This window comes from Capra hircus, chromosome 4 (genome assembly GCF_001704415.2).
Source record: "Capra hircus breed San Clemente chromosome 4, ASM170441v1, whole genome shotgun sequence".
Taxonomy (NCBI): Eukaryota; Metazoa; Chordata; class Mammalia; order Artiodactyla; family Bovidae; genus Capra; species Capra hircus.
This window is the reverse complement of record NC_030811.1, coordinates 48,150,817-48,175,561: the sequence shown is the minus strand read 5'-3', so window position 1 is coordinate 48,175,561 and position 24,745 is coordinate 48,150,817. Positions and strand designations below refer to the sequence as shown.

The following is a 24,745-nucleotide window of genomic DNA, read 5'->3' as shown; positions in this document are numbered from 1 at the left end:
TAATTTTAAAAGTTTTTATTTTAAAACATAAATCAATATTACAAAGTTTAGAAAATAAAAAAACTAAAGATTTTAATTTAACTATTTTGAATGAAATGTTTGTTCAAACCCTCAATAACATCTTAAAAATTTTAAGTAGCCTGAAAAGGTTACATTATTATAAACTCAAAATAGCTACTGTACTTTAAGGTTTTGACTAACATGAAAATAGCCTCATTTGTTACGAGAGAGAAAAAAGTTTATATAAAATAATAAATCATAAATTTTGGCAAAAGTAATATAAGGTACTATCACATGTAAATAAGGAAACATTCAAAAGACATTTTTACATAGAAAAAATGTAAGTAATTTGAGGAAAAATAAACTATGATTATGTTTAAATAATTAACACACAAAAGACATATTTGGATGCTGGTTTTAATTTCCCCAGTAGCGTTCATGAAGGTTTCATAGTTGCTGGCAATGGTGCTTTTCCTTTCTGCTTAGCAGCCTTTTCCATTTTTATCTGAAAATTTAAAATATTTGTTGATATATTAATTTGTAAAACATCCTTAAAAAAAAAAAGTGGTACATACCTCATTTGGATTCATGTCTTATTTATCACAGCCATTTTACACAATTATTTAGCAGTTCTTAAGCTGCTAAATACTAAAGCCACAACCTGATGTTGAAGGGACCTAATTGAATTTTTAAAATATGGTTTATTGGGGTATACAAGCTCCCAACCCCTCTTGCTCCTCTTTTTCTTCTCTTTCTCTCAGAGCAAAGGCAGACTTCAGCAACACCTTAGAGACAGAGAGAGTGGGCCAGAGGGAGGGGAAGAGGCAGAGAGTCTCACTTACACACACACATAAACACATACACACAGAGCTCAGCACACAAGAGAGACTTGAGGAGTGTTGACTGAACAGAAGACTCACACAATGAGCACAAAAGCAAGAACCCTGCAGAGAGGGTCCTATCAAGGGCTCTGTGTGTGGGTGAAGCATTGTCAAAGACTGACAAAATTTTCTAATTACAAACATAATCAAGTATAGTTTGATTTCAACTTTACCAAAGCATTTTAACAACATAACATATAATGAATATTGATTTGGAGAAATGATTATTTTTAATTGCCTCTAAAATTAATTAAAAAAAAAAAAAAAAAGCTTGAATGCCTAACCTTAAATCCAGCCTGTGCACATTCCCTACAGCATTACAGGAAACACCTAATCCAGTTCGATTACCCCTGGAACACATCCTGCTTAAAGGACAGTTTCCTACAATTCGGATTTCTGCATTGCAACAGTTACCTTCCAGAAGGTTGTCTTTCTCCATTGTAACTGAAACAAAGAAGCAGTTTGCATACCCTAAGAAGCAGCCTTCTGATCTTTTAGAAACACACAGTCTTTTCTAGGAGGGGTGGGGGTGGGGGGGAGACTCCAAAGAACACAAAACATGTCTTCTTACTGCTACTCATGCTCACATACACCAATTCCCACAGGCAGCACCACTGCCTTGGCCCTGCAGGAGAAGGAAGAGAAATTATGGGGCTGGGTGGGTGGAGGCAGGGCCTCTTATCTTCTAATGTGATAGGAATAATACCAAGAAAGCAGAAGAGATCTAGTAAAATCAGTCTACCCAATCTCACCAACTTACAAATAACTTCCTAGTTATAAAACTGAATGACTCCCACCTCAGTCTCTTTCCCATCTTTTCCCCTTTCTCTCTCCTCTTTCAGTTGGTTGGGAACCTCATTGATACATACACTTGGGACTTCTCTGGTGGTCTAGTGGTTAAGACTCCACATTTCCACTGCAGATGACACAGGTTTGACCCCTGGTCAGAGAACTGAAATCCTGCATGTCTCATAGCACAACCAAATATAAATATTATACACTCATATCACACTTCTACTCTGTACCAGTAGTCAGTCAACAGGCCATCCATAGGTCCCTCAAAGAACACTCCATTCTAAGACAAAGATTATAAGCCTTAGAATCAGACAGAAGAGTACTTGAATTCTCTCTGTGTATGTTAGTCACTTAATTGTGTCTGACTCTTTGTGACCCCATGGACTGTAGCCTCCCAGGCTTTTCTTTCCATGGAATTTTCCAGGCAAGAATATTGGAGTGGGTTGCCATCTCCTTCTCTAAGGGACCATCCTGAGCCGGGCATTGAACCTGGGTCTTCTGCATTGCAGGCAGATTCTTTACCATCAGAGCTATAGGGAAGTCCCTTAAGTAGTGATTAACCACCTAAGGCAAGTTATTTAGCTAACAGCTTTGTAATTTCTAGAAAAGGCATAGTAATAGGTACTATGTAAGGGGTTGTTCCAAAGGTTTAAATAAGATTATATATTATATATAAATCTAGGTACTTAGTAAGCACTCGATAAATGCTAGAATCTGTCTGTAATGCAGGGGACCCCAGTTCGATTCCTGGGTAGGGAAGATCTGGTGGAGAAGGGATAGGCTACAACCCACTCCAGTACTCTTGCCTGGAAAGTCCCATGGATGGAGGAACCTGGTGGGCTGCAGTCCATGGGGTCTCGAAGAGTCGGACATGACTGAGCGACTTCACTTTCACTTTTCACTTTCATGCACTGGAGAAGGAAATGGCAACCCACTCCAGTGATCTTGCCTGGAAAATCCCAAGGACAGCAGAGCCTGGTGGGCTGCTGTCTATGGGGTCGCACAGAGTCGGACATGACTGAAGCAATTTAGCAGCAGCAGCAGCAGCAACCCACTCCAGTATTCTTGGGCTTCCCTTGTTGCTCAGCTGGTAAAGAATCTGCCTGCAATGTGGGAGACCTGGCTTTGATCCCTGGGGTGGGAAAATCCCCAGGAGAAGGGAAAGGCTACCCACTCCAGTATTCTAGCCTGGAGAATTCCATGGACTGTGGTGTCCCTGGGGTTGCAAAGAGTCAGACATGACTGAGCAACTTTTACTCACCCCTCTCATTTAGGGTCAAGGGTTAGATTTGTAGTAACATCAAAAAGGGCTTCCCTGTTGGCTCAGATGGTAAAGAGTCTGCCTGCAATACAGGAGACCTGGGTTTGATTCCTGGGTTGGGAAGATCCCCCGGAGAATGGAATGGCTACCCACTTCAGTATTTTTGACTGGAGAATTCCATGGTCAGAGGAGACGATCCATGAGATCACAGAGTCAGACATGACTGAGTGACTAACACTTTCACACAACATCAAAAAGATCAAAGATGCTAAACATACAAGCAAAAGCCAAAGCAGTGTTTGCTCATTTCAAACAGTACTTAGCAAATGTGTGTGTGTGCTCAGCTGTGTCCAAATCTTTGTGATCTTGTGGACTGTAGCCCACCAGGCTCCTCTGTTCATGGAAGTTTCCAGGCAAGAATACTGGAGCAGGCTGCCATCTCCTTCTCCAGGGGATCTTTTCACCCCAAGGACTGAACCCAGGTCTCCTGCGCCTTCTGCATTGTCAGGCAGATTCTTTACCAATGAGCTCCCTGGGAAGCCCACCTAGCAAATACATCCCCCTAATACAGTGTCCAAATGGCAAAACATCTCTTTTTGCTCCCTTTTAAAAAAATTTTCTGGCATTAACACAGTATTGTGCAACTAGTTGACCTTTAATAATTGTTTCCTTAATACAATTCTCCTTTTATAGGGAAAAGAGACCAAAGGTCATCCACAATGGAAGAAAACAAGTTGACCTGATATATAAAACAAGCTAAGAAGCAACTCTTCAATAAGATATAGATGTAGTTAGTAAGCTATTTTACCACAAAAGCTTTAATTATCAAAACCAACTTTTCCCCACACCCAATGATACTGATTAGCAAAAAGCAAAACCAGATTTGGATGTTACTGCTTTCTACAGGCGGCCCTGAACCCATCAGATTCAGCTTCCTAATTGTCCTTTTCCCTCAATGGTGCTTGTCTTAAGTTTTTTGGAGTATAAGACAAGCACTAGTAATGTGAATGGTACAGGTCAGCTGAGAGAAAGTCGTTAGGTTTGAGTTTCTTAGTTTTTACACTCCATTCATCACACAGGCTTAAGAGCTATAATAAAACTACAACCAATAAATCCATAAATTCTAGGTCTGGATGGGCCAGGGATATCCCCTAAAACATTCACAGATAAGAACTCCCCCATTTACCTTGCCACAAGCAAATACTATTCACATGTTTTCAAGGCAGTCAACACTGCCCAAGTTCCTGGAGGAGGGAAAGAAGGAATTTAGAACCCTGCCCCTCATAAGCTTATGAGGAAACACTAAAGCTCAGTTGTCTTTGTGTATTTTCTAAGAACACTGATTTGATTAAATCCTCGATGATGCTGCAATAATAGTCTCTCCTTTTCTCACTCTGACCATTTCCTCTTTCCCCCTGAGATTCTATCACACTTCTTTTTCTTAGATCAGTGTTTTCCAAAAGAACTTTCTGTGCTGCCCAATAAGGTATATACTCTCTGCAACCCCATGGACTGTAGCCTGCCAGGCTCCTCCGTCCAAATGATTTCCCAGACAAGAGTACTGGAGTGAGTTGCCATTTCCTTCTCCAGGGGATCTTCCCAACCCAGGGATGGAACCTGTGTCTCCCGCATTGGCAGGTGGATTCTTTATTGCTGAGCCACTGGAGATGCCCATATATATAGTATATATATAACGTATATTATATATTATTAAGATATAAAATATAATATAAATATAAAATATATATCATTATATATATTATATATATTATTATCTTAATAATATATAATATACATTATATATATATGGGCATCCCCGGTGGCTCAGATGGTAAAGCATCTTCCTGTAATGCGGGAGACACAGGTTCGATCCCTGGGTTGGGAAGATCCCTTGGAGAAGGAAATGGCAACCCACTCCAGTACTCTTGCCTGGAAAATTCCATGGACAGAGGAGCCTGGTAGGCTACAGTCCATGGGGTCGCAAAGAGTCAGACACAACTGAGCAACCTCACTAGTTCACTGGATATCTCAGTTCAGTTCAGTTCAGTCACTCAGTTGTCTGAGTCATTGCCAACCCCGTGGACTGCAGCACGCCAGGCTTCCCTGTCTATCACCAACTCCCGGAGTTTACTCAAACTCAAGTCCATCAAGTCGGTGATGCCATCCAATGATCTCATCATCTGTTGTCCCCTTCTCCTCCTGCCTTCAATCCCTCCCAGCATTGGGGTCTTTTCCAATGAGTCAGTTCTTTGCATCAGGTGGCCAAAGTATTGGAGTTTCAGCTTCAGCATCAGTCCTTCCAATGAATATTCAGGACTGATTTCCTTTAGGATTGACTGGTTTAATCTCCTTTCAGTCCAAGGGACTCTCCAAACCACAGTTCAAAGCATCAATTCTTCAGTGCTCAGCCTTCTTTATGGTCCAACTCTCACATACATACATGACTACTGGAAAAACCACAGCTTTGACTAAAGACTATCCTTTGTTGGCAAAGTGATGTTTTTGCTTTTTAATATGCTGTCTAGATATATATGCTTAATGTCTTTCCATAATTGGAATTATTTGTACATTTTGGTATATTTCTTATTACTTAGAAGTAGCCCTTAGAAACTTCCATGTCAGGACAAAATCGATTCTGATGTAACGTCAGATAAAAAAAGATACTTGCTACTTAATTAAAAACTCATTTTTTTTAATGTTGAGATTTAAGCCAGCTTTTTCACTCTCCTCTTTCACTTTCATCAAGAGGCCCTTTAGTTCCCCTTTGCTTTCTGCCGTAAGGGTGTTGTCATCTGCATATCTGAGGTTATTGATATTTCTCCTGGCAATCTTGATTCCAGTTTATGCTTCATCCAGTCCGGCATTTCACATGATGTACTCTGCATATAAGTTAAATAAGCAAGATGACAACATACAGCCTTAACATACTCCTTTCCCAGTTTGGAATCAGTCCATTGTTCCATGTCTGGTTCTTAATGTTGCTTCTTGACCTGCATACAGATTTCTCAGCAGGCAAGTAAGATGGTCTGGTATTCTCTTTAAGGATTTTCCACAGTTGTGATTCACACAGTCAAATGAAGCAGAAATAGATGTTTTTCTGGAACTCTCCTGCTTTTTCTATGATCCAACATATGTTGGCAATTTGATCTCTGGTTCCTGTCTTTTCTAAATCTAGTTTAAACATCTGGAAGTTAGTTCAAGTACTGCTGAAGCCTAGCTTGGAAAATTTTGAACATTACATTGCTAGCCTGTGAGATGAGTGCAACTGTGTGGTAGTTTAAACATTCTTTGGCATTGCCCTTCTTAGGGATTGGAATGAAAACTGACCTTTTCCAGTCCTGTGGCCACTGCTGAGTTTTCCAAATTTGCTGGCATACTGAGTGCAGCACTTTCACAGCATCATCTTTTAGTATCTGAAATAGCTCAGCTGGAATTCCATCACTGCCACTAGCTTTGTTCATAGTGATGCTTCCTAAGACCCACTTGATTTTGCATTCCAGGATGTCTGGCTCTAGGTGACTGATCACACCATCGTGGTTATGTGGCCATTATCATTTTTAGCAGACCTGTTTCTCTCTGAATTATTCTAAATAAGCCTCAAGGCCTAACACCAGCTATAAGTAAAGACTTTAATGATGATCCACAATCAATATATAATTGCCCTACAGTGTCTCTGTTACAAGTAAATGCTTAATGTAAGCAGATTTTCCAACAGACTTACCCTCTCCTGGTGTCGTCTTTCAAAGAAAGCCATATCGTCCTCTTCCGGTTTCCTTAAGGAAGAAACTTGACTACTTGTACCTACTAACAAGGAAAATCAAATCTCAGTACAAACCCTTGAACAATATGGGTTTGAACTGTGTGGATCTACTTGGGTTATTTTCAATAAATACCTACTACACACAGTACTATATGATACTAGGTTGGTTGTATGCCCAGATGTGAAGGAACTGCGGATATAGAAGGCCAACTGTACACTTTCATGAGGATTTTCAGCTGCACAGGGGTTGAGGCCCCTAATTCTGCTGTGCTGTTCAAGGGCCAACTGTAATACGTAACATTTGATATAATTATAAATTCTTCTGAAATAAAAAACAGAAAAAAAAAAAACTTTCCTCCTACCAAGTGATTTTACTTTTCAAACCAGAAATTATCTAAATGAATCACTGATCTTATTCCCTCTTTTTCAGAAAGCATCATAAGACAAAAGTAATGTTAGGGGGGTGGGGGGAGGGACAGGATTGACTGGGAGTTTGGGGTTGTTAGACACAAATTTATTACATTCAGATGAAAAAAAAAAAAGGTCCTACTGTATAGCACAGGGAACTATTTCAATATCCTGTGAGAAACTATAGTGGAGAAAAAATATTAAAAAGCATATAGACATGTGTTTTTAAAAAAGTAATGTTCATTGGTAAACATTCTCCAAATATTCAAGTGGACTATAGCCTAGTTAGGCTTCTCTGTCTATGGGATTCTCCAGGCAAGAATACTGGAGTGGGTAGCCATTCACTTCTCCAGGGGATCTTCTCAACCCAAGGACTGAACCTGGGTCTCTTGCATGGCAGGTAAATTCATTACTATCTGAGCCACCAGGGAAGCACTATTAAGTAACACCATATAGCTATTTCACATCAGTGCTCAATTTTGTTCAACTACATTTTACATTTTGTAACTAAAAATTGCTGTAACCCTGCAACAGATAATGCACAGAAGTAACTGCTGAAGGTTTGTGCTACGGTCTGAATGTGTGTGCCCCCCACCACCAAAAGGCATATGTTGAAATCCTAATGCCCAGTGTGATGGTCTTAGGAAGTGGGCCCTCTGGGAGGTTCTTAGGTTATGAAGGTGGAGCCCTCATGAATGGGATTAGTGTTCTTATAAAAGAGACGCCAAAGAGACTTCCCAACCCTTCTACCACATGAGGACACAAGAAGGCAGTGCATGCGGATCAGGAAGAGGCCCTTCCCCAGAACACAGCCGTGCTGGCACCTTACCTGGACTTCCCCACCTCCAGAACTGAGAAGTCACTTTTTGTTGTTATAAGCCACCCAAATCTATGGCATTTTGTTACAGCCACCTGAATGGACTACGGCAGTTTGCATAGGCAACCATAAGTGATGCTAATATCTGCTTTCAAAGTTTTCAAAACTGAAATAATTTTTTAACTATCTCCAACTGACTATACCTTAACTAAAAACAAAACAAAACGACACAATTATGTCCTTTTGGTTTGGTTTTAATTTCTTAACTTCTGTCTACATTTTATAATTTCGTCATTGTGTGTTGTTTTGTAAGCAGCCTTAAAATTCTTTGTGGAAAAGGTCAGGGTACCTGGAAAGGCTGTATGAAAATAAAAGGAAAATTCTTATTTAAAAATATTTTAAAATAGTAGTTAGTTAGTTAAGTCGCTCAGTCGTGTCCGACTCTTTGCGACCCCGTGGACTGTAGCCCACCAGGCTTCTCTGTCCATGGGATTCTCCAGGCAAGAATACTGGAGTGGGTTGTAAGTACCTCATAAATCATATAGTCTTTCATTGTTTTTATTCTTATTTACAATAAGGAAAATGTAATAAAGTGCTTAAAAATAAATTCCATTCATTTTTATGTGTAACTTATGAATGATAAAACCTTGCTAACCTATGATTATCACTAGATTACATCTTACTTTGGAGAACCTAAAGTTTCAAGGATCAAAGCAATTAGACCACTAGAGGGTGTTCTTATTCAGACATCAAAGCAATTACATGAAGCAGAGTAAAGTTTTAAAGCTCCAAACTATAGTATTATCAGAATCTTCTTCCTGGGTGGCTCAGAGGGTAAAGCGTCTGCCTACAATGCAAGAGACGTGGGTTCAGTCCCTGGATCGAGAAGATCCCCTGGAGAAGGGAATGGCAACCCACTCCAGTACTCTTGCCTGGAAAATCCCATGGACTGAGAAGTCTGGCAGGCTACAGTCTATGGGGTTGCAAAGAGTCGGACATGACTGAGCTTCAGTTCACTTCATAATTTAGCAGTTTTTCCCAGTTAAAAATGAAGTTCATTGTTTTTTCTTAGTGCCTGGGTAATATGAAAGAAAAATTATAATCAAATTATGGTAATATTGGGGGGGAAAACAGTAATCTGGAAAATATATCAATTAACATTCTTGTTTACTAAAACCAAAAATATTTCTCAGTTTAATTTCATTACCACCTGTTAGCGTTTCTGGAGAAGAGCTAGATGATGCTTGAAATGCCTTTAGAAATGGGTGGTCCATGGCCGTAACTGGAGAGTCTAAAAATTCAGCTGATGGTGCACCTGAGGACAAAAATGTGAAGAATGAAAATTAAATCTCTGTTAGGATACAAGGAGGTTATTTCAAAAGTGAAATAAATTAGAACCCCAGTAGAATCATTAGAAAAATCCTTTCTGTAAAAAGAATTTTTTTAAAATTTTTATCTGCCATATAGAGTCAAATGGGTAAAAGCATTTCTGCATTTCTGAGAGATCTTTTTCACAGAAAAAAATTACACAAAAACACAACTATACGTCAGCAAAGAAGTATAAAACCTTAACATAGTCAAAAAACATAATAAAAAGTGAGACATTCAGAGGGGAAAAAAGCCTCTGGTTGAAGAGGGCTGAATAAACATTTTTCCTCCATTCCTCACTGGGACACCATCTAAAGACAAGGAATGCAAAAATAAAGAAAACTTATTCAATAAAACGAGGAAACGTCCACAACCCTAAACCACAACCTACAAAGACCTCCTGCTGAATACACTGACTTCAGGACCAAAAGGAAGGAAACTGCAGAGAGAAGTGGTAAGTGCCCTACTTCTTCATAAACGTCACCCTTCCCCCACATGCCTGTCCCCTTCCACCGGTAGAGGGGAGGAAATAAACTTCTAGTCCCATTTGCTTTTTAAACTGAATCCTTTTCTATAAAGTGAACAGTGTGCTGTTGAGGACAACCGCTCAGGCCTTCAGATTCCTGCTCCCTTCTTTTCAGCTCCTCCCTCTTGTGACCTGTGGGAATTTCAGACAAGACGGCTCAGGTTCAGCCAGGTCCCTGTGTGTCCTCTGGTTGCTACGTGCACTACTGATCTCAGGTGCTAAAGGCTGGCCTTAAGTGGGAATTTAATCTCTCAGCTTCTCAGGGCCTGGTAGCCTCACACTCTTGCACAGGAAGCCTCACAGACCTCTCAGATGCCCGCCTCTTTTTCTACTGAATTCCCTAGAGCAGGAGACCCACATGGAGCTCTGCTCTGCTGTCACCTTTGCCCTTGCTATGACAGATGTCATGGCAGGCCTGCTGCCTCACAGCTCTGCTGCCTTCCAAGCACCCTCTATGAGCTGGGAATCACAGCCTCCTTCAGCCTCACAAAGGAGCCAAATTCCAGCAGGATGTTCTCTCTACCCAGGACTGTACGTGGCTGATAGGGCAGACTTCTCTCTGCCCCAGGCTCCCCTACATATAAAATCAAGACAAAAACATCTTATGTTTCCTCTTCTCACTCTCACCTCTCTTTACACCCACCATCCCTCAGGAGTCAAAAGGGGGAGGTTTCCTTTCTTTCTATTATAAAGATGCTTTATATAAGTGATAAAAGACCAATAGTCACAAAAAGGCAAAGATGTTGGCTACTACCACTATTACTCAGCAGTGTTCTTAAAGTACCAGCCATTTCGTTTAATCAAAAATAAGAAGACTCATAAATATTGGAAAGGAAGAGGCAAAAATATCATTACAGTTGACCTTTGAACTACGCAAGGGTTAAGGGTATTAACCCTTTACATGCAGTCAAAATCTGCATATAACTTTATAGTCCGTCTTCTGTATCTCCAGTTCGACACTCACAGATTCAACCAACTGCAGATCATGCAGTCCTGTGGTGTTTACTATTGAAAACAATCCACATATAAGTGGACCCTCATAGTTCAAACCCCTGTTGTTCAAGGGTCAATAATATTTGCAAAATCAACTAACGATTTACATTTAAAATTCTAAGATTAAGTAATAATGACTAGTCACAAAAGCTGCATAAAATATTTCCTTTTTTTATATAAACAATCAGCTAGAAAATACAAAGGAAGGGAAAAACTCACGTATCATAGCTACAAAAAATGATGACATATCTAGAAATAAAGTTAAGAATTGTGTAGGACTTTTATGAAGATAACTTGAGAATTCCACGTAATTATACAGAAGACAACAAAGAAATGAAGACTCAATATTTTAAAACAGTATTTCTTTCCTACATTAATCTATACATTCAACTAAAATAATAGAATGTTTTCAAAAAAATATCAAAGTTCTGAAAAAACTGAAAGGAAAGAATAGGTCAGGAAAATCCTAAAGTAATAAAATGAAGTCATACATAATAATTTATTATAAAGCTGTAGTTATGGAAACAATAGATTAGTTGCACAGAAATAGACAACAATGAAGAAGGCAATGAGAAGGCAATGGCACCCCACTCCAGTAGTTTTGCCTGGAAAATCCCATGGACAGAGGAGCCTGTTAGGCTGTAGTCCATGGGGTCGCTGAGGGTTGGACATGACTGAGCGACTTCACTTTCACTTTTCACTTTCATGCATTGGAGAAGGAAATGGCAACCCACTCCAGTGGTCTTGCCTGGAGAATCCCAGGGACGGGGGAGCCTGGTGGGCTGCCGTCTATGGGGTCGCACAGAGTCAGACACGACTGAAGCGACTTAGCAGCAGCAGTAGCAGCAGCAGCAGACAACAATGAGGCAGACTAATGAGACCAGAACAATTTCTGGGTTGAGCTCAACCCTACCACTTACTTGTTGAATAACACAGAATAAGATGTTTTACTATTCTGCACTGATTTTCCTTGTCTGTAAAAAGGATTAATAATAGCACCTCACTCAGAATAGTTATGAGGATTAAATGAGGTAACAGACATAAAGAGGCTGGACCAAACCCTGGCAGTACAAAGCCATAATTATCAGTAACATCACTACCATCATTTTTTGTTTGCCACTGATAATTGGGTTTTCTGTAACAGACGCATGAGCCTAATACAATCATGTATCCATAAAAACTGAAAAGAATTTATTTATGGAATTTAACAAGCTAGTTGTAAAATAACCAAGAGAAGAAAATACATAAATATGTCACGGCAATCTTGAAAAAAGAACACAAACAGAAAGAATTTAACCAAATATCAAAACACACTATGAAGAATACTTAAAAATATGAAATATTTGCACAAAATAGATAAATAAGCCAAAGCCATAAAATAAGTATGATAGAATATAGTAAAGATACAGTTTCAAATTATTTGGGAAAAAATGTTTTTGGATAACTTGTCATCAGTTTGGACAAAAACTGAAGTTATACACACCTTACTCTTTCACAAAAAAAAAAAAATTCCAGATATAAGAGAAAGCTAAACATAAAAACAAAAGAAAAATTAAGCATTAAAGTAAAATGAAATAAGTTGGAATGGAATTTTTAAAAATTAAATAAAGTGAAGGAGAGCATATTTATAAAATGAGAGTAGGATAAGGCCTGCCTCCAATATTTAAAAACTGTAAAACCACAACAAAATCCCAAAAGACAAATGATGTATTAGAAGAAAATACATCCAAAATAAATACAAAGGATTAGTACACACCATATATATATACATAAGAAGACTTCCTATAAATCAATGGGAAACTATAAAGCATAAAAATGAGTGAATCATATGAACAGACAACTCACAGAAAGTAAAATGGCCACTGAATATAAGGAGACTCTTCTCTCACTAATAACCAGGGAAATCAACTGACTGAAACAATGACAATATTTTCACACATTAGACTGGCAATGAAACTAAGGTTGATGACATCAATGATCAGTATAAATGTTTGGAAATAGGTAAACTACAACATCACTAGAGGAAGTATAAACAAGTACGGCATTTTTGAAGGGCAATTCAACAGAATGTATTAAAATTTCACATATGCAGACACTTCAACCCAAGAATTTTACTTCTCTCCATCTACCTTAGACTCAAATGTACACAGTACACAAGGAAGCAAGTTCAAAGCAAAAATGAATAAATAAATAAAATGGAAGTAATCTAAATACCATGAACAAGGAAAACATTTAGATAAACTGCTATGTGTATATACATATACATGCACATATATACATATATATACACATATATAAATTGATGTGCACATATACAAATATATGTGTATGTATGTATATATATGTGTGTATATGTATATATAGTCACATACATACATACATATATATGGGTTTCCCCTGGTGGCTCAGATGGTAATGAATCCACCTGCAATCCGGGAGACCCGGGTTCTATCCCTGGGTTAGGGCATGGCAACCCACTCCAGCATTCTTGCCTGGAGAATCCCCACTGACAGAGGAGCCTGGTGGGCTACAGTCCACAGGGTTGCAAAGAGTCATACACAACTAGCACCTAAGCACAGTTTATATACATATATATACATATAAAATGTGGAATATTATGGAGCAGTTACAAAAAACAGATGTGTATGTCCTGGTATAATAATGCTTTGAAAAAAAATTTTAAGTTAAAAATACTAAACTATTAAAAAATATGCTAAAAAGAATAATACAAATCAACTGATGTCAGCAAATTACCCTCTACGAAAGAATCTGGGGTTAAGAGAAATGTTCCAGAGGGATTTGTACTTCATCTCTATTATTTGAATCTTTTACAACAAGAAAATATTCTCTATTATTTGAATCTTTTATAACAAAAAATATTCACTTATGTTTACATAATTTTTATAAAGTAAAAATTTGTTTTTACAAAGTAAATGCTTATTATTTAAAAATCCACATAAACAGAAGTATTTACAGTAGATACTTACGAAACAGAGACTCACAGACAAGAGAACGAACTTATGGTTGCAAAGGGGAAGGATGTGGGGAAGGGATAGTTGGGGAGTTTGGGATGGACATGTACACACTGCTCTATTTAAAATGGATAACCAACAAGGTCCTACTATAGAGCACATGGAACTTTGCTCAATGTTATATGGTAGCCTTGACAGGAGGGGAGTTTGGGGGAGTATGGATACACATATAGGTATGGCTGAGTCCCTTAGTTTCACCTGAAACTATCACATACAAACATGCATGTGTATATATACACACATGTACAAAAGCCTATGTTTCCAAAATGAGGTAGTTATAATGGTGAAACTTACATACAACAACGTAGGGTAACAAGTAAACTGTATCACATCAAATAAGTATTATTTCACTATTACAAACAATGGAGCTGTGAGTTGGAATAATCTAAATTCCATGAACAAGGATCTTTCCTCTTATGTTTTCTAATTTTCCTTTAATAATCAAACATTGCATATGAAAATAAAATATTAAAAAAATAAAAATCAAATTAGAGATTTTTTTTGAAAATAACATAAAGAACTTAAAGTGCAAAACAAATATAAGGGTTCAGTATTGTTAGCACATATAAAAGCAAAATGACGAGCTCACAGTTCATATATCATCACTTACCAATTCCACTGTCATCTAATCGCATGTAGCCTTCTGCCAGCGAGCTGAAGCCAGTTAATCCTCCCATTGCTGCATAAGGAACATCCTGCCCCACTGGCTTTCCCTGAGCCAGTCTTTCTTGCTTAGTTTCCACTACTGTGTCATGGGCATATGCAGGCTGACCACAAGCACAAGTGAAGCAACTGTGAAATCCTGAACACTTAGAACCTAAATCAAGATATAAAAGGAGTTCAATGTTTTCAAATATAGGTAATCTGTTATATGCCCACTACACTATTTGGCCCAAATCACTTGAATTCTGGATCTTTCATACACTGTCCTCTGACGCCAGTGCTTCTTCTTACCTCTACCCCTGAACTCCTTTCCTCCAGCCACTGCTCTTATTTCTAAAAGATGCTAAAGCATAAGGGAGTATGCAAAACAACAACAACAAAAAAAAACTGGAAAAACCAACTAGGACTAAAGGATACTGGGCTAAACACTGGAAAGCTAGGAAGCGAAGGTCCTCTCCTCAAATACTGAGTTAAAAGCAGGTGTGGGGGGACAACTCGTAGTGAAGAAATAATGTAGAAACATGTCTCTGCATCAATTCCCCATAAAAGCCATAATGGAAGGCCAACTCACAGATACAGAAAGGATGCAATGGAATATTGTTTAACAATAAAAAGGAAAGAAGTACTGATGTGTGCTACAGCATGGATGAATCATAAAAACATTATACTAAGTGAAAGATGCTAGTCAGGAAAGACCACATACTCTATGATTCCACTTACACGAAATGTTTAAAATAGGTAAATCCATAGAGATAGAAAGTAGGTTACTGGCTGTTTAGAGTTGAGGGGTAAGAGGAATAAGGAATGACTGATAATGGATAGGAAATTTCTTTTTGGGGTGATGAAAATATTCTAAAATTTATTGTGGTGATGGTGAACAACTTTGAATGTAAAAGCCACTGAACTGTACCCTTCAACTATATATGAATTTTTTAGCATGTTATTTATATCTTAATGAAATCACTATATATAAAAATACAAACCATATTGAAAGAGTCCAGAATAGACCATTAACAAAACGCTTAAACATTCACACTTTTGACAAATATGTACAGAAACCAAGGCACATAATAAATAAGTTTTATTCAAATACTTCCATACTTAGTGAAACAATTTATGTCTGCCATTGTCAATAAAAATGTTTTATAACATATTTAATCGTAAGATTTCAATTCAAGATACTACAAAGAGAACTGGGAAAACCATCTCCTGAAGAAAAATACTGGACCTAACTTTAAAAATATTCTACCTATTTCAAAGGGTTTTTAAAAGGATGATCAAGGGCAAGAGCATATGAAATGGTGGCTGGGATTTGGGTACAGGTATTGAGATACAGTAATTCAGTGGGTAAAGAATCTGCCTTTAAGGCAGGAGATGAGGTTTGATTCCTGGGTCGGGAAGATTCCCTGGAGGAGGGCATGGCAAACTCCAGCATTCTTGCCTGAAGAATGCCATGGACAGAGAAGCCAGGCAGGTTACAGTCCATAGTGTGGCAAAGAGTCGGACATGACTGAAGGGGCTGAGCACAGCACAAGCACGTTGAGATAAGGGTGCTATTGCCTACAAAGTGTTAAAATCATCAAGCTACATTTTGTTTTTCCCATCAAGCCATGTTTTATGCAGTAACACAATAATCTGCAAGTGAACCATAAAAGATTTTTAGACCTGTAAAATCCTTTTTAAGGATGATCTGGAATTCAGTTCGTAGAACATCCAGAATTTGAAATTTTGAATTAGATCACATCTAGTAATTCTTTAAAATCTTTTACTACTACTTAACCTTATTCAAATTACATGAGATTAGAGATTAAGGTCGATGACTACAAAGCATATGAACAACCAAGTTTTTCCACAAACTTTTAGAGTATGTGTTCATCAAATTATTCCCAGTTGTCCAATGTCACTGTAGCTGAATGAAATTGGCACAGAGACACATCATTCAGTAAGGGGATAAAAGCATTCTGTTTATATGTTTATCATAATGTAACTCACAGGCATTGCATACAAAGCCAGGGGCCGCACTGTGTTGATCAGCAAAGTGCTTACATCTGCAGCGAATGGGCTGTGTGCCGTTCAGAGGCACATAGAGGTAAGCCCTGCAAGGGCAGCCCCTCACTTGGCAAGGCAGACTGATGGGGCGCTGTAGAGGAATCGTTTCAAAGTCAGTTTTATGTTGCTTATACCTAAAAGAAATGAAAGGGAAGAAATAATATCACAATGCAGATACTGCCAAAAATTATAACTGGTATTCTCTCACAGCCAAAATGATTCTCATTTTTATTTTTTGTTCATTGTTCTTGTTAGTAAAGTGTAAATACACTCCCCCGAAATGCAGTACTTGTCACTTACATTGCTTTGGTCAGAGAAAATCTTCACCCATCTAGATTTTTAATCAAGGAGAATTTTCACAGCAACATACGAAGATATAGCATATAATTCTCTTAAAATACTATTACAGATTCTTTAATATAGAAACATAACCCACGAGTATGAAGAAAAGCTCATGAAATTCTCTTTATCAAAGTGCATTATTTACATTTATTTTCACAGGTCTGCTATTTAGAATTGAAATAAGTTCAATAAACACATATTAATATAATTTATTTTAATATACTTTAAACTTTAAACTTCAAAATAAATTATAAACACTGTTAAAAGCCAAACTCTTTGCTAAAATGCTGTACGTAATTTTCTCAGACCACTGGCTTCCTTCTCATTAGATGATACTCAGTAAAATCATATTAAATTTATTACTCTCAATATTATACTAGGTAACAAGTTAAAATAACAATAAGATACCATTTTTACTTAGCAAAGAGAGTCAAAGTTTTTTTTTTAAACTGTGCATATTTCACAACACTATAAAGAGTGTTATAAAAGAACCAATCCCACTTAATAGGGTTTTAAGAAACAAAAAAAGATCCATCCATTAAGCCAGATGGTTCAAAAATAAACCCTAAGAAAATTATTCCATGTATATAAAGAGCTCTGTGCATAAGGGTAGTATAAGCAATAGTGCTTTAAATAGTGATGTACACAACACAAACTAATAATAAAGGAATGGATAAGTATATTACAAGAAAACAGTTTTCTAACTCTAACAGTGAAAACTTATCTTCAAATAAAATCTTTTACAGACCATAATACTATATAAAATAGATAACACAGAATTGGCTAACACTAGGGGAAGAGCCATAAGTAGAGTCTGTCCTTCCCTTTAGCTGCCCCTCCACCTGGTGAGCCCCTGAGATTTTGTGGGAGCTCTGGGGGAAACATGGTGAACACAACTGGATTAGCCAGAGTATCAAGCAGGTATTAAAAATCTTGTGTGCAATTACTATGAACAAGGTGGAAACATTTCTGTGATTCTGTCATAAAAAACTGGTTCCATATTTATACACACATATAATTAACAACTAAGGCTGTATATTGGCACCTGCTTATTTAACTTATATGCAGAGTGCATCATGAGAAATGCTGGACTCGATGAAGCACAAGCTGGAATCAAGATTGCCAGGAGAAATATCAACAACCTCAGATATGCAGATGACACCACATTTATGACAGAAAGCAAAGAAAAACTAAAGAGCCTCTTGATGAAAGTGAAAGAGGAGAGTGAAAAAGTTGGCTTCAAACTCAACATCCAGAAAACTAAGATCATGGCATCTGGTCTCATCACTTCATGGCAAATAGATGGGGAAACAGTGACAGACTTTATTTTGGGGGGCTCCAAAACCACTGCAGATGGTGACTGCAGCCATGAAATTAACAGACACTTGCTCCTTGCAAGAAAAGTTATGACCAACCTAGACAGCATATTAAAAGGCAGAGACATTACTTTGCCAACAAAGGTCCTTCTAGTCAAAGCTATGGTTTTTCCAGTAGTCATGTATGGATGTGAGAGTTGGACTGTAAAGAAAGCTGAGTGCCGAAGAATTGATGCTTTTGAACCGTGGTGTTAGAGAAGACTCTTGAGAGTCCCTCAGACTGCAAGGAGATCCAACCAGTCCATCCTAAAGGAAATCAGTCCTGAATATTCATTGGAAGGACAGATGCTGAAGCTGAAACTCCAATACTTTGGCCACCTGATGCAAAGAACTGACTCATTTGAAAAGACCCTAATACTGGGAAAGACTGAAGGCGGGAGGAGAAGGGGATGACAAAGGATAAGATGGTTGGATGGCATCACTGACTCACTGGACATGAGTATGAGTAGACTCTGGGAGTTGGTGATGGACAGGGAGGCCTGGTGTGCTGCAGTCCATGGGGTCACAAAGAGTCGGACACAACTGAGTGACTGAACTGAACTAAACTGAATTGAATTATGTAAATAAAAAAAGTACATACACATGTTAAAACTTCTTAACAGCATCTGGCTTTTGGTGTGTCTTTTTTCTACATTTCTTTATATTCTTCATTTCAATGTTTCCAATGTTTTCACTTTTCTATTTTTAAAAAAATATTTTTAATTGGAGGATAATTGCTTTACAATACTATGCTGGTTTCTGCCATATATAAGCATGAATCAACCATATGTATTCATATGTCCCCTTCCACTTGAACCTCCCTCCCACCTCCCAGGTTTCACTTTTATAAAAGAGAAAAATTAATTTAGACAGAGATCTCACTGAGCAACTGGTACTAAAGAACTTTTTCCATCCAAGTGGGGTTGGTCAATTTTGAAGGTCAATTCTATGCTGTACCATTATACATAGATATGAGACTGGCACTTAACGTATATAAGGATAAATGATAAAACTAACATAAGTTTACCAGAAAACATTGGAAGTGTCAGTTTCTCAGTTATGTCCAACTTTTTGCGACCTCATGGACTCTAGCCCACCAGGCTGTTCTGCCCATGGAATTCTCCAGGCAAGAATACTAGAATGGGTAGCCATTCCCTTTTCCAGGGGATCTTCGCAACACAGGGATCAAACCCGGGTCTCCTGCATTGCAGGTAGATTCTTTACCACTTTCACTTCAATGGAAGTTTACCAAAGCTCTCTTCAATTCTAAACAATATCAACATAACCCTCATCCTCTGTTCCTCCAGTGTTTTTAGTTGGGGTTGCTAAATAAATTTCAAGTCAATCTACACACAACATGACTCATCCTAGCAACTGCCTAACCACCTCTGGCAAATCTTAAGTGTGTAAACAGCAACTGCACAAAGACTATGTCAGGAAAGAGCCTCAGAAATGATCAGGACAGGAAGGCTCTCCCATGGCTCCTCTGGAATAGAAAGCTAAAGTTTTTACCTAAAACCACGTAATAGTTTCTGTAATTTTTCCAAGAAGCAGCTTTGTCCTTTTGAGCTCTACAACTACGATCTGTAGCAGTGATAAAATTTGAAGTAGAAAATGACAAACACAGCCAAATGCAAATCTCAAGTGCAGGTAACACACATCAATGGCTGCAGCCTCATGTATTTCCTTTTCTTATGTGCTCGTATTTTTGCTTAAAGAAAGGTATACACATATACATACACACACACAGCATTGACCCTTGAACAATATGGGTTTAAAGTGTAGATTTTTTTTCAATAAATACACAGTAGGCCCTCAGTGTTTATGGGTTCCATATCTGTGCTTAAACTAACCACACATCGTGTTCCAAGAATCATGTTTATGATCCAAGGCTGGCTGAATCCACATCTGCAAACAGGAGGGCCCAGGTAATGGGACACAAGCATCCCCAGATTTTGGTATCCACTGTGGGTCCTGGAACCAGTCGTGTGTGTGTGTGTGTGTGTGTGTGTGTGTGTGTGTGTATAAAAGATAAAGGAATTCATATAAAACATTTCTTAACATATAAAAAGAGACTAGTAAACATGAGGAAAAATGCTTCTGTTTGTAGACTGGTAAACTTTTTAGTGTGGATCAGCTCAAGCAACTTTAAAATCAGTTTAGGGAATGCTACTCAGTACGCTACTGCTGTTGCTGCTGCTAAGCCGCTTCAGTCGGGTCTGACTCTGTGCGACCCCATAGACGGCAGCCCCCCAGGCTCCCCTGTCCCTGGGATTCTCCAGGCAAGAACACTGGAGTGGGTTGCCATTTCCTTCTCCAATGCAGGAAAGTGAAAAGTCAAAGTGAAGTCGCTCAATCTCGTCCACTCTTTGCGACCCCATGGACTGCAGACTACCAGGCTCCTCCTCCCATGGGATTTTCCAGGCAAGAGTACTGGAGTGGGGTGCCATTGCCTTCTCTGACTCAGTACTCTACAGTGACGTAAATGGGAAGGAAATCCAAAAAAAGAGAGGATATACATATATCCTGATTCACTTTGTTATACAGCAGAAACTAAAATGGGCTTCACTGGTGGCTCAGACAGTAACGAATCCGCCTACAAAGCAGGAGACCTGGGTTCGAGCCCTGGATCGGGAAGGTCCCCTGAAGAAGTGAAAGGCAACCCACTCCAGTATTCTCACCTGGAGAATTCCATGGACAGAGGAGTCTGACGGGCTACAGTCCATGGGGTTGCAAAGAGTCGGACACGACAGAGTGACTACCACTTTTCAGAAACTAACACAATATTGTAAAGCAACTGTACTCCAATAAAAACGAATTTTAAAACACATTTGACAAAAATAAATAAACAAAATAAAATCAGCTCCGCAATCTGATGACCCATTCTCTACTACCTTGTCCAGTGGTGGGAGAGGCAGAGTGAGTGTGCTCCCCTGCCAAACCGAAAAACCCCCAGCAAAGCCTGCAGGCACCAATATCTTTCTTATCAATGCTACGAGGTAAGATGCTTAACGGTGATGGGACTCCATAATGAGTTCTTACAAGACACAACCAAAAAAATGTAAAATATAGCCCCCCAAAACCTTAATTTCTGCCATATTATAGAAATACCTGTTTTCAAATGTTTCTCAATTATCATCACTAATGTTATTTATAGAAGGAAGATATGCCCTGCTACAGTTTTATATTTCCTAATCACCAGAAAACTTAGCAATAAAATAACTTACCTATGTGTACAAAAACACAGTGTCTCTGGACCCACAAGTTTACAATCCATTCCCATGGGTGATCGCCAACTCACATACAATCTGTTCTGTAAACGCATAGGTAAGACTTTTCTTTTGTATTCTTCATATTCCTCAGGAGTAAAAAGTTTCCCTCCATCATCCTCACCAACAATTCTACAACAAAAGATACTTCTCTTAAGCCATGTGTATTTCTTTTCTGGGTTAAAAATAATAAACTCTAAAATTAAGCTATACTTGTATAGTCAAATGTATAGTCAGAAGACAGACTGCTTTGGCTTTATTTTGTCATATTAGGCTCATGTTAACAGCAAAATTACACACAATAGTAATAAAGCTTTTGCTTCCCATATGAAAAAGGATTATAAATAATAAAGTCAATGAATTCGTAACATCTGACTTCACAGATCCAGGTTTATCACTGGAGAATTACCACATATTCAGCTCAATTTCTCCTTTGATTCTGAAGTAAACATGCTCATTTTTCACATTAAAGTTAGAGACTAAACTGCTAAAAATTCTAATATTTTCCTCCTTTAAATATACTTTGCCCCCAAAACAAAATAGTACAAAAATCATCCATGCTGAAGACAACATGATTAATGTCCATACCTGACTCCAAACCCTGGCCAGAAGTTTAAACTAAGATAGAACCCACAAACACCCTTAGATCTGCACCACTTCATACCTAACATATGCCTTGAGTAATCAGGCATATCATTTTCTAATTCTGGAAGTAAGACCTCAAATGTTTATGGGAAAAATTAAGCTACTGCTATTTCTTAATTTCTTAGGAAATTAAGAATTGTCCCCCTTGGAAAAAAGGAAGCACAACCAAAAGCATGTGGTCAAAACTGAAGAAATTTCTCACTGAACATACTCCCTTTAAAAGTCATGGAAAGTGTTATTTGCAGAATGTTACATAATTTTTAGTGCAGTCAGTGCCTTTTCTCATATTTTCAAGCCTTTAGCTATGGTGGATAAACTAAAAACCAATTCAGAAGCTATGAAATCATCACAACTTTCTTCCTTAAATAATTAAGGTACATAATAATAAATAAATAATAAAACTAAGGGCATTTTATTCTGAGCTAAGTTTTGGGCTATTTCACCTTTTTATAGCTACCAAGAAGTATATCAACAGCTACTGAAAAGATCTTAAGATCAATGCAGACTTTTAAAGAAAGAGATTAATTATATATAGTTCTAAACCACTGTTGCCCAAACTTTATTTACAGAATCCCCAGGAGATCTAGTTCAAATGCAGATTCGGTTAATATATCTCAATGGGCCTGGCGATGCTCCCCAATGACGGTTACACTGCTGGTCCATGATGGCTACAATATGAGCAGCAAGGCTCTAACTTCTACAGAGAACTATTTCAAGTAGTTTATGTTTGGAAAATAATTTCGCCCCAGGCCCGAACATTTCATAGGCCAGGCATGAGACTACAATTGAAGGCCCACATTCCACATACCTAAACATCTAAGTATCTAAGGTGTCCAGTCAACATCAGGACCCAGCATAGTGCTCTTAGGGAAAAGGCCTAGAGAACTGGAGGCTAAAGGAGCAGCTCTGCCCTAGGTAAGCTCTGGGTAGAAGCTGCTCCAGACTGCTGGCCTTACGTGAACCTAACTGGGAATGGGACCTGACCCATCAAGCTTCTCATCCTCACTTTTTCTGGCTCAGAATTACTAGATATTTCTAGACGTCACTCAGAAGTATACCACCTAGACAGTCCAAGGGAAGAGCAGTCAGACAGCAACCCCTGTACCCAAGGGATTTGGCGGGACCACCTTTAGATAGAGCAACCCCTGTGGCTCAGGTTTCAGGCTGCACCTGCTTCCCACTGAGGTAGTGATCATCTGACTTCCCCTTTGCACACACACACACACAGACACACACACACCTGCCTCTCATCCAGTTTCCCAACTGTCAAAAATCTTTCTTGGGAGACCTTAAAAAAAAAAAAAAAAAAAAAACACATTCTTGCAGGTACACCAGCCTTTGTCAGGGCCCCAGGCAGTGAGTCACTACCAAAAGCCCTAGGGGCGGCTGCGCTTCCAGTCTCCGGATAAGGGTTTCTCTAGAACCAGTCAAAGTCTCTCCTAAAACCAGCACCTCGTGGTCCGGGGCACGTTTGGAAGTTCACGTCACACCCTATTACAAAGTGAACATGCAAACCTGATGTCTGCTTTTACAGGCCAGGTGTACTCAACGTGTGATCTACAACGGTAGTTAAGAACAGTGGACCTTTGCATAAATCTGGAGTTAAGGGATCAGAGCCGGAGATCTTTTAAATGGCCTCGGAAGAGACTTATTAGAATAGAACTGCGTGTCATCACAATACTAGAAATAAGAAATCTGTAATCAAAGTAAGCCACCTCCACCAGCCCGGGAACGGGATTCCGGGAGCCTAGGCCACCCAGCGCCGGTCCCCTGCCCACGCCTCCAGCACTCCTCCCGCGAAGGGGATCGGACCGGCCTCCTGGCTCCGTAGAGGCGCTGCCTCACCTCCGGTACTCCACGTACTCGTCCACTGCCGCCGCGCCGCCAGGAGGTAACGTTAGCCGCTCCATGGCGGACGGGGAACCGGGAGGCTCCGGCTCCAGCCGCCCTGCGCACGTGAGCCGAGCCCCGAGCAGCCAAAACCTGCCCCGCCCCGGCCGGCCGCGCCCCCTCTCGCCCGCTCCGCTATTGGCCCGGCAGGACGACCGCGGTGACTGCGCAGAGCTCGCGCTTTCACCTGGCTGGCCACTCCCGGCACTAGAAACTCGCTCTTCACGCTGAACCTTGCTGCTATAGGGATGCTGTTTACCGCACTCCGCTAACCTTGCCCGTCTCCTTCCTGGTCTGACAGGTCTCCTTGTAGTAAATAAAATAATGAGTGACGATGGAGTGCAGTGTTTTGCATGTAATGGATGCACAGAAGGGGCGTATTTCTTTGTGCAGCACTTTTCTCTGGTTCTGAGAAGGTTTTGGATAGTGTGCCAGCGGTGTTTTCAGATTTGGCATTAAAAACACTGTGACGTAGTAAATCAGATAGTCTTGAGTGTCTGTGTTCTGTTTGAGTGTCACTATAGCAACATGTTCTTCAAAAAAAAGTGAGTAGCAGATTTAAGGGGTAACAGGAGAAACTAGCTAGGATTAAAACAAAACCGAAAACCTTTGGAAATATTCTCCGCAAAATCCATTTTAAAGTTGAATTACCGGCGATTGGTAATATGTCCAGAATTTGGTTTAGTTACCT

The 24,745-nt window shown here is 39.1% G+C and overlaps 1 protein-coding gene across 3 annotated transcripts; it reads right to left on the bottom strand.

Moving 5' to 3' along the window:
• FAM221A (family with sequence similarity 221 member A) lies at positions 1 to 24,132 on the bottom strand. Of its 3 annotated transcripts, none has more exons than XM_018047064.1 (7): positions 24,010 to 24,132; positions 21,478 to 21,651; positions 16,497 to 16,687; positions 14,452 to 14,658; positions 9,133 to 9,237; positions 6,659 to 6,741; positions 1 to 505 (listed from the first exon to the last, which is right to left on the bottom strand). In XM_018047064.1, the coding sequence occupies exons 1-7, from the start codon at positions 24,072 to 24,074 to the stop codon at positions 437 to 439; spliced, it is 894 nt and encodes a 297-aa protein (XP_017902553.1). In that variant the 5' UTR covers positions 24,075 to 24,132; the 3' UTR covers positions 1 to 436. The 3 variants fall into 3 exon arrangements, with proteins under 3 accessions (XP_017902553.1, XP_017902554.1, XP_017902555.1); XM_018047065.1 differs by having other exon boundaries at positions 6,659 to 6,738; XM_018047066.1 differs by lacking the exon at positions 1 to 505 and adding an exon at positions 3,504 to 4,181.

Bases quoted from the DNA above. Each gene is read 5' to 3' on its own strand.
- FAM221A (XM_018047064.1), bottom strand. From the start codon at position 24,074: ATGGAGCGGCTAACGTTACCTCCTGGCGGCGCGGCGGCAGTGGACGAG. The intron at 14,659-16,496 runs GTGAGTTACATT...ATCTTGATTTAG, and splicing joins TGGCTTTGTATGCAATGCCT to GTTCTAAGTGTTCAGGATTT. The intron at 506-6,658 runs GTAAGTCTGTTG...TTAAATTTTCAG, and splicing joins AAAGACGACACCAGGAGAGG to ATAAAAATGGAAAAGGCTGC.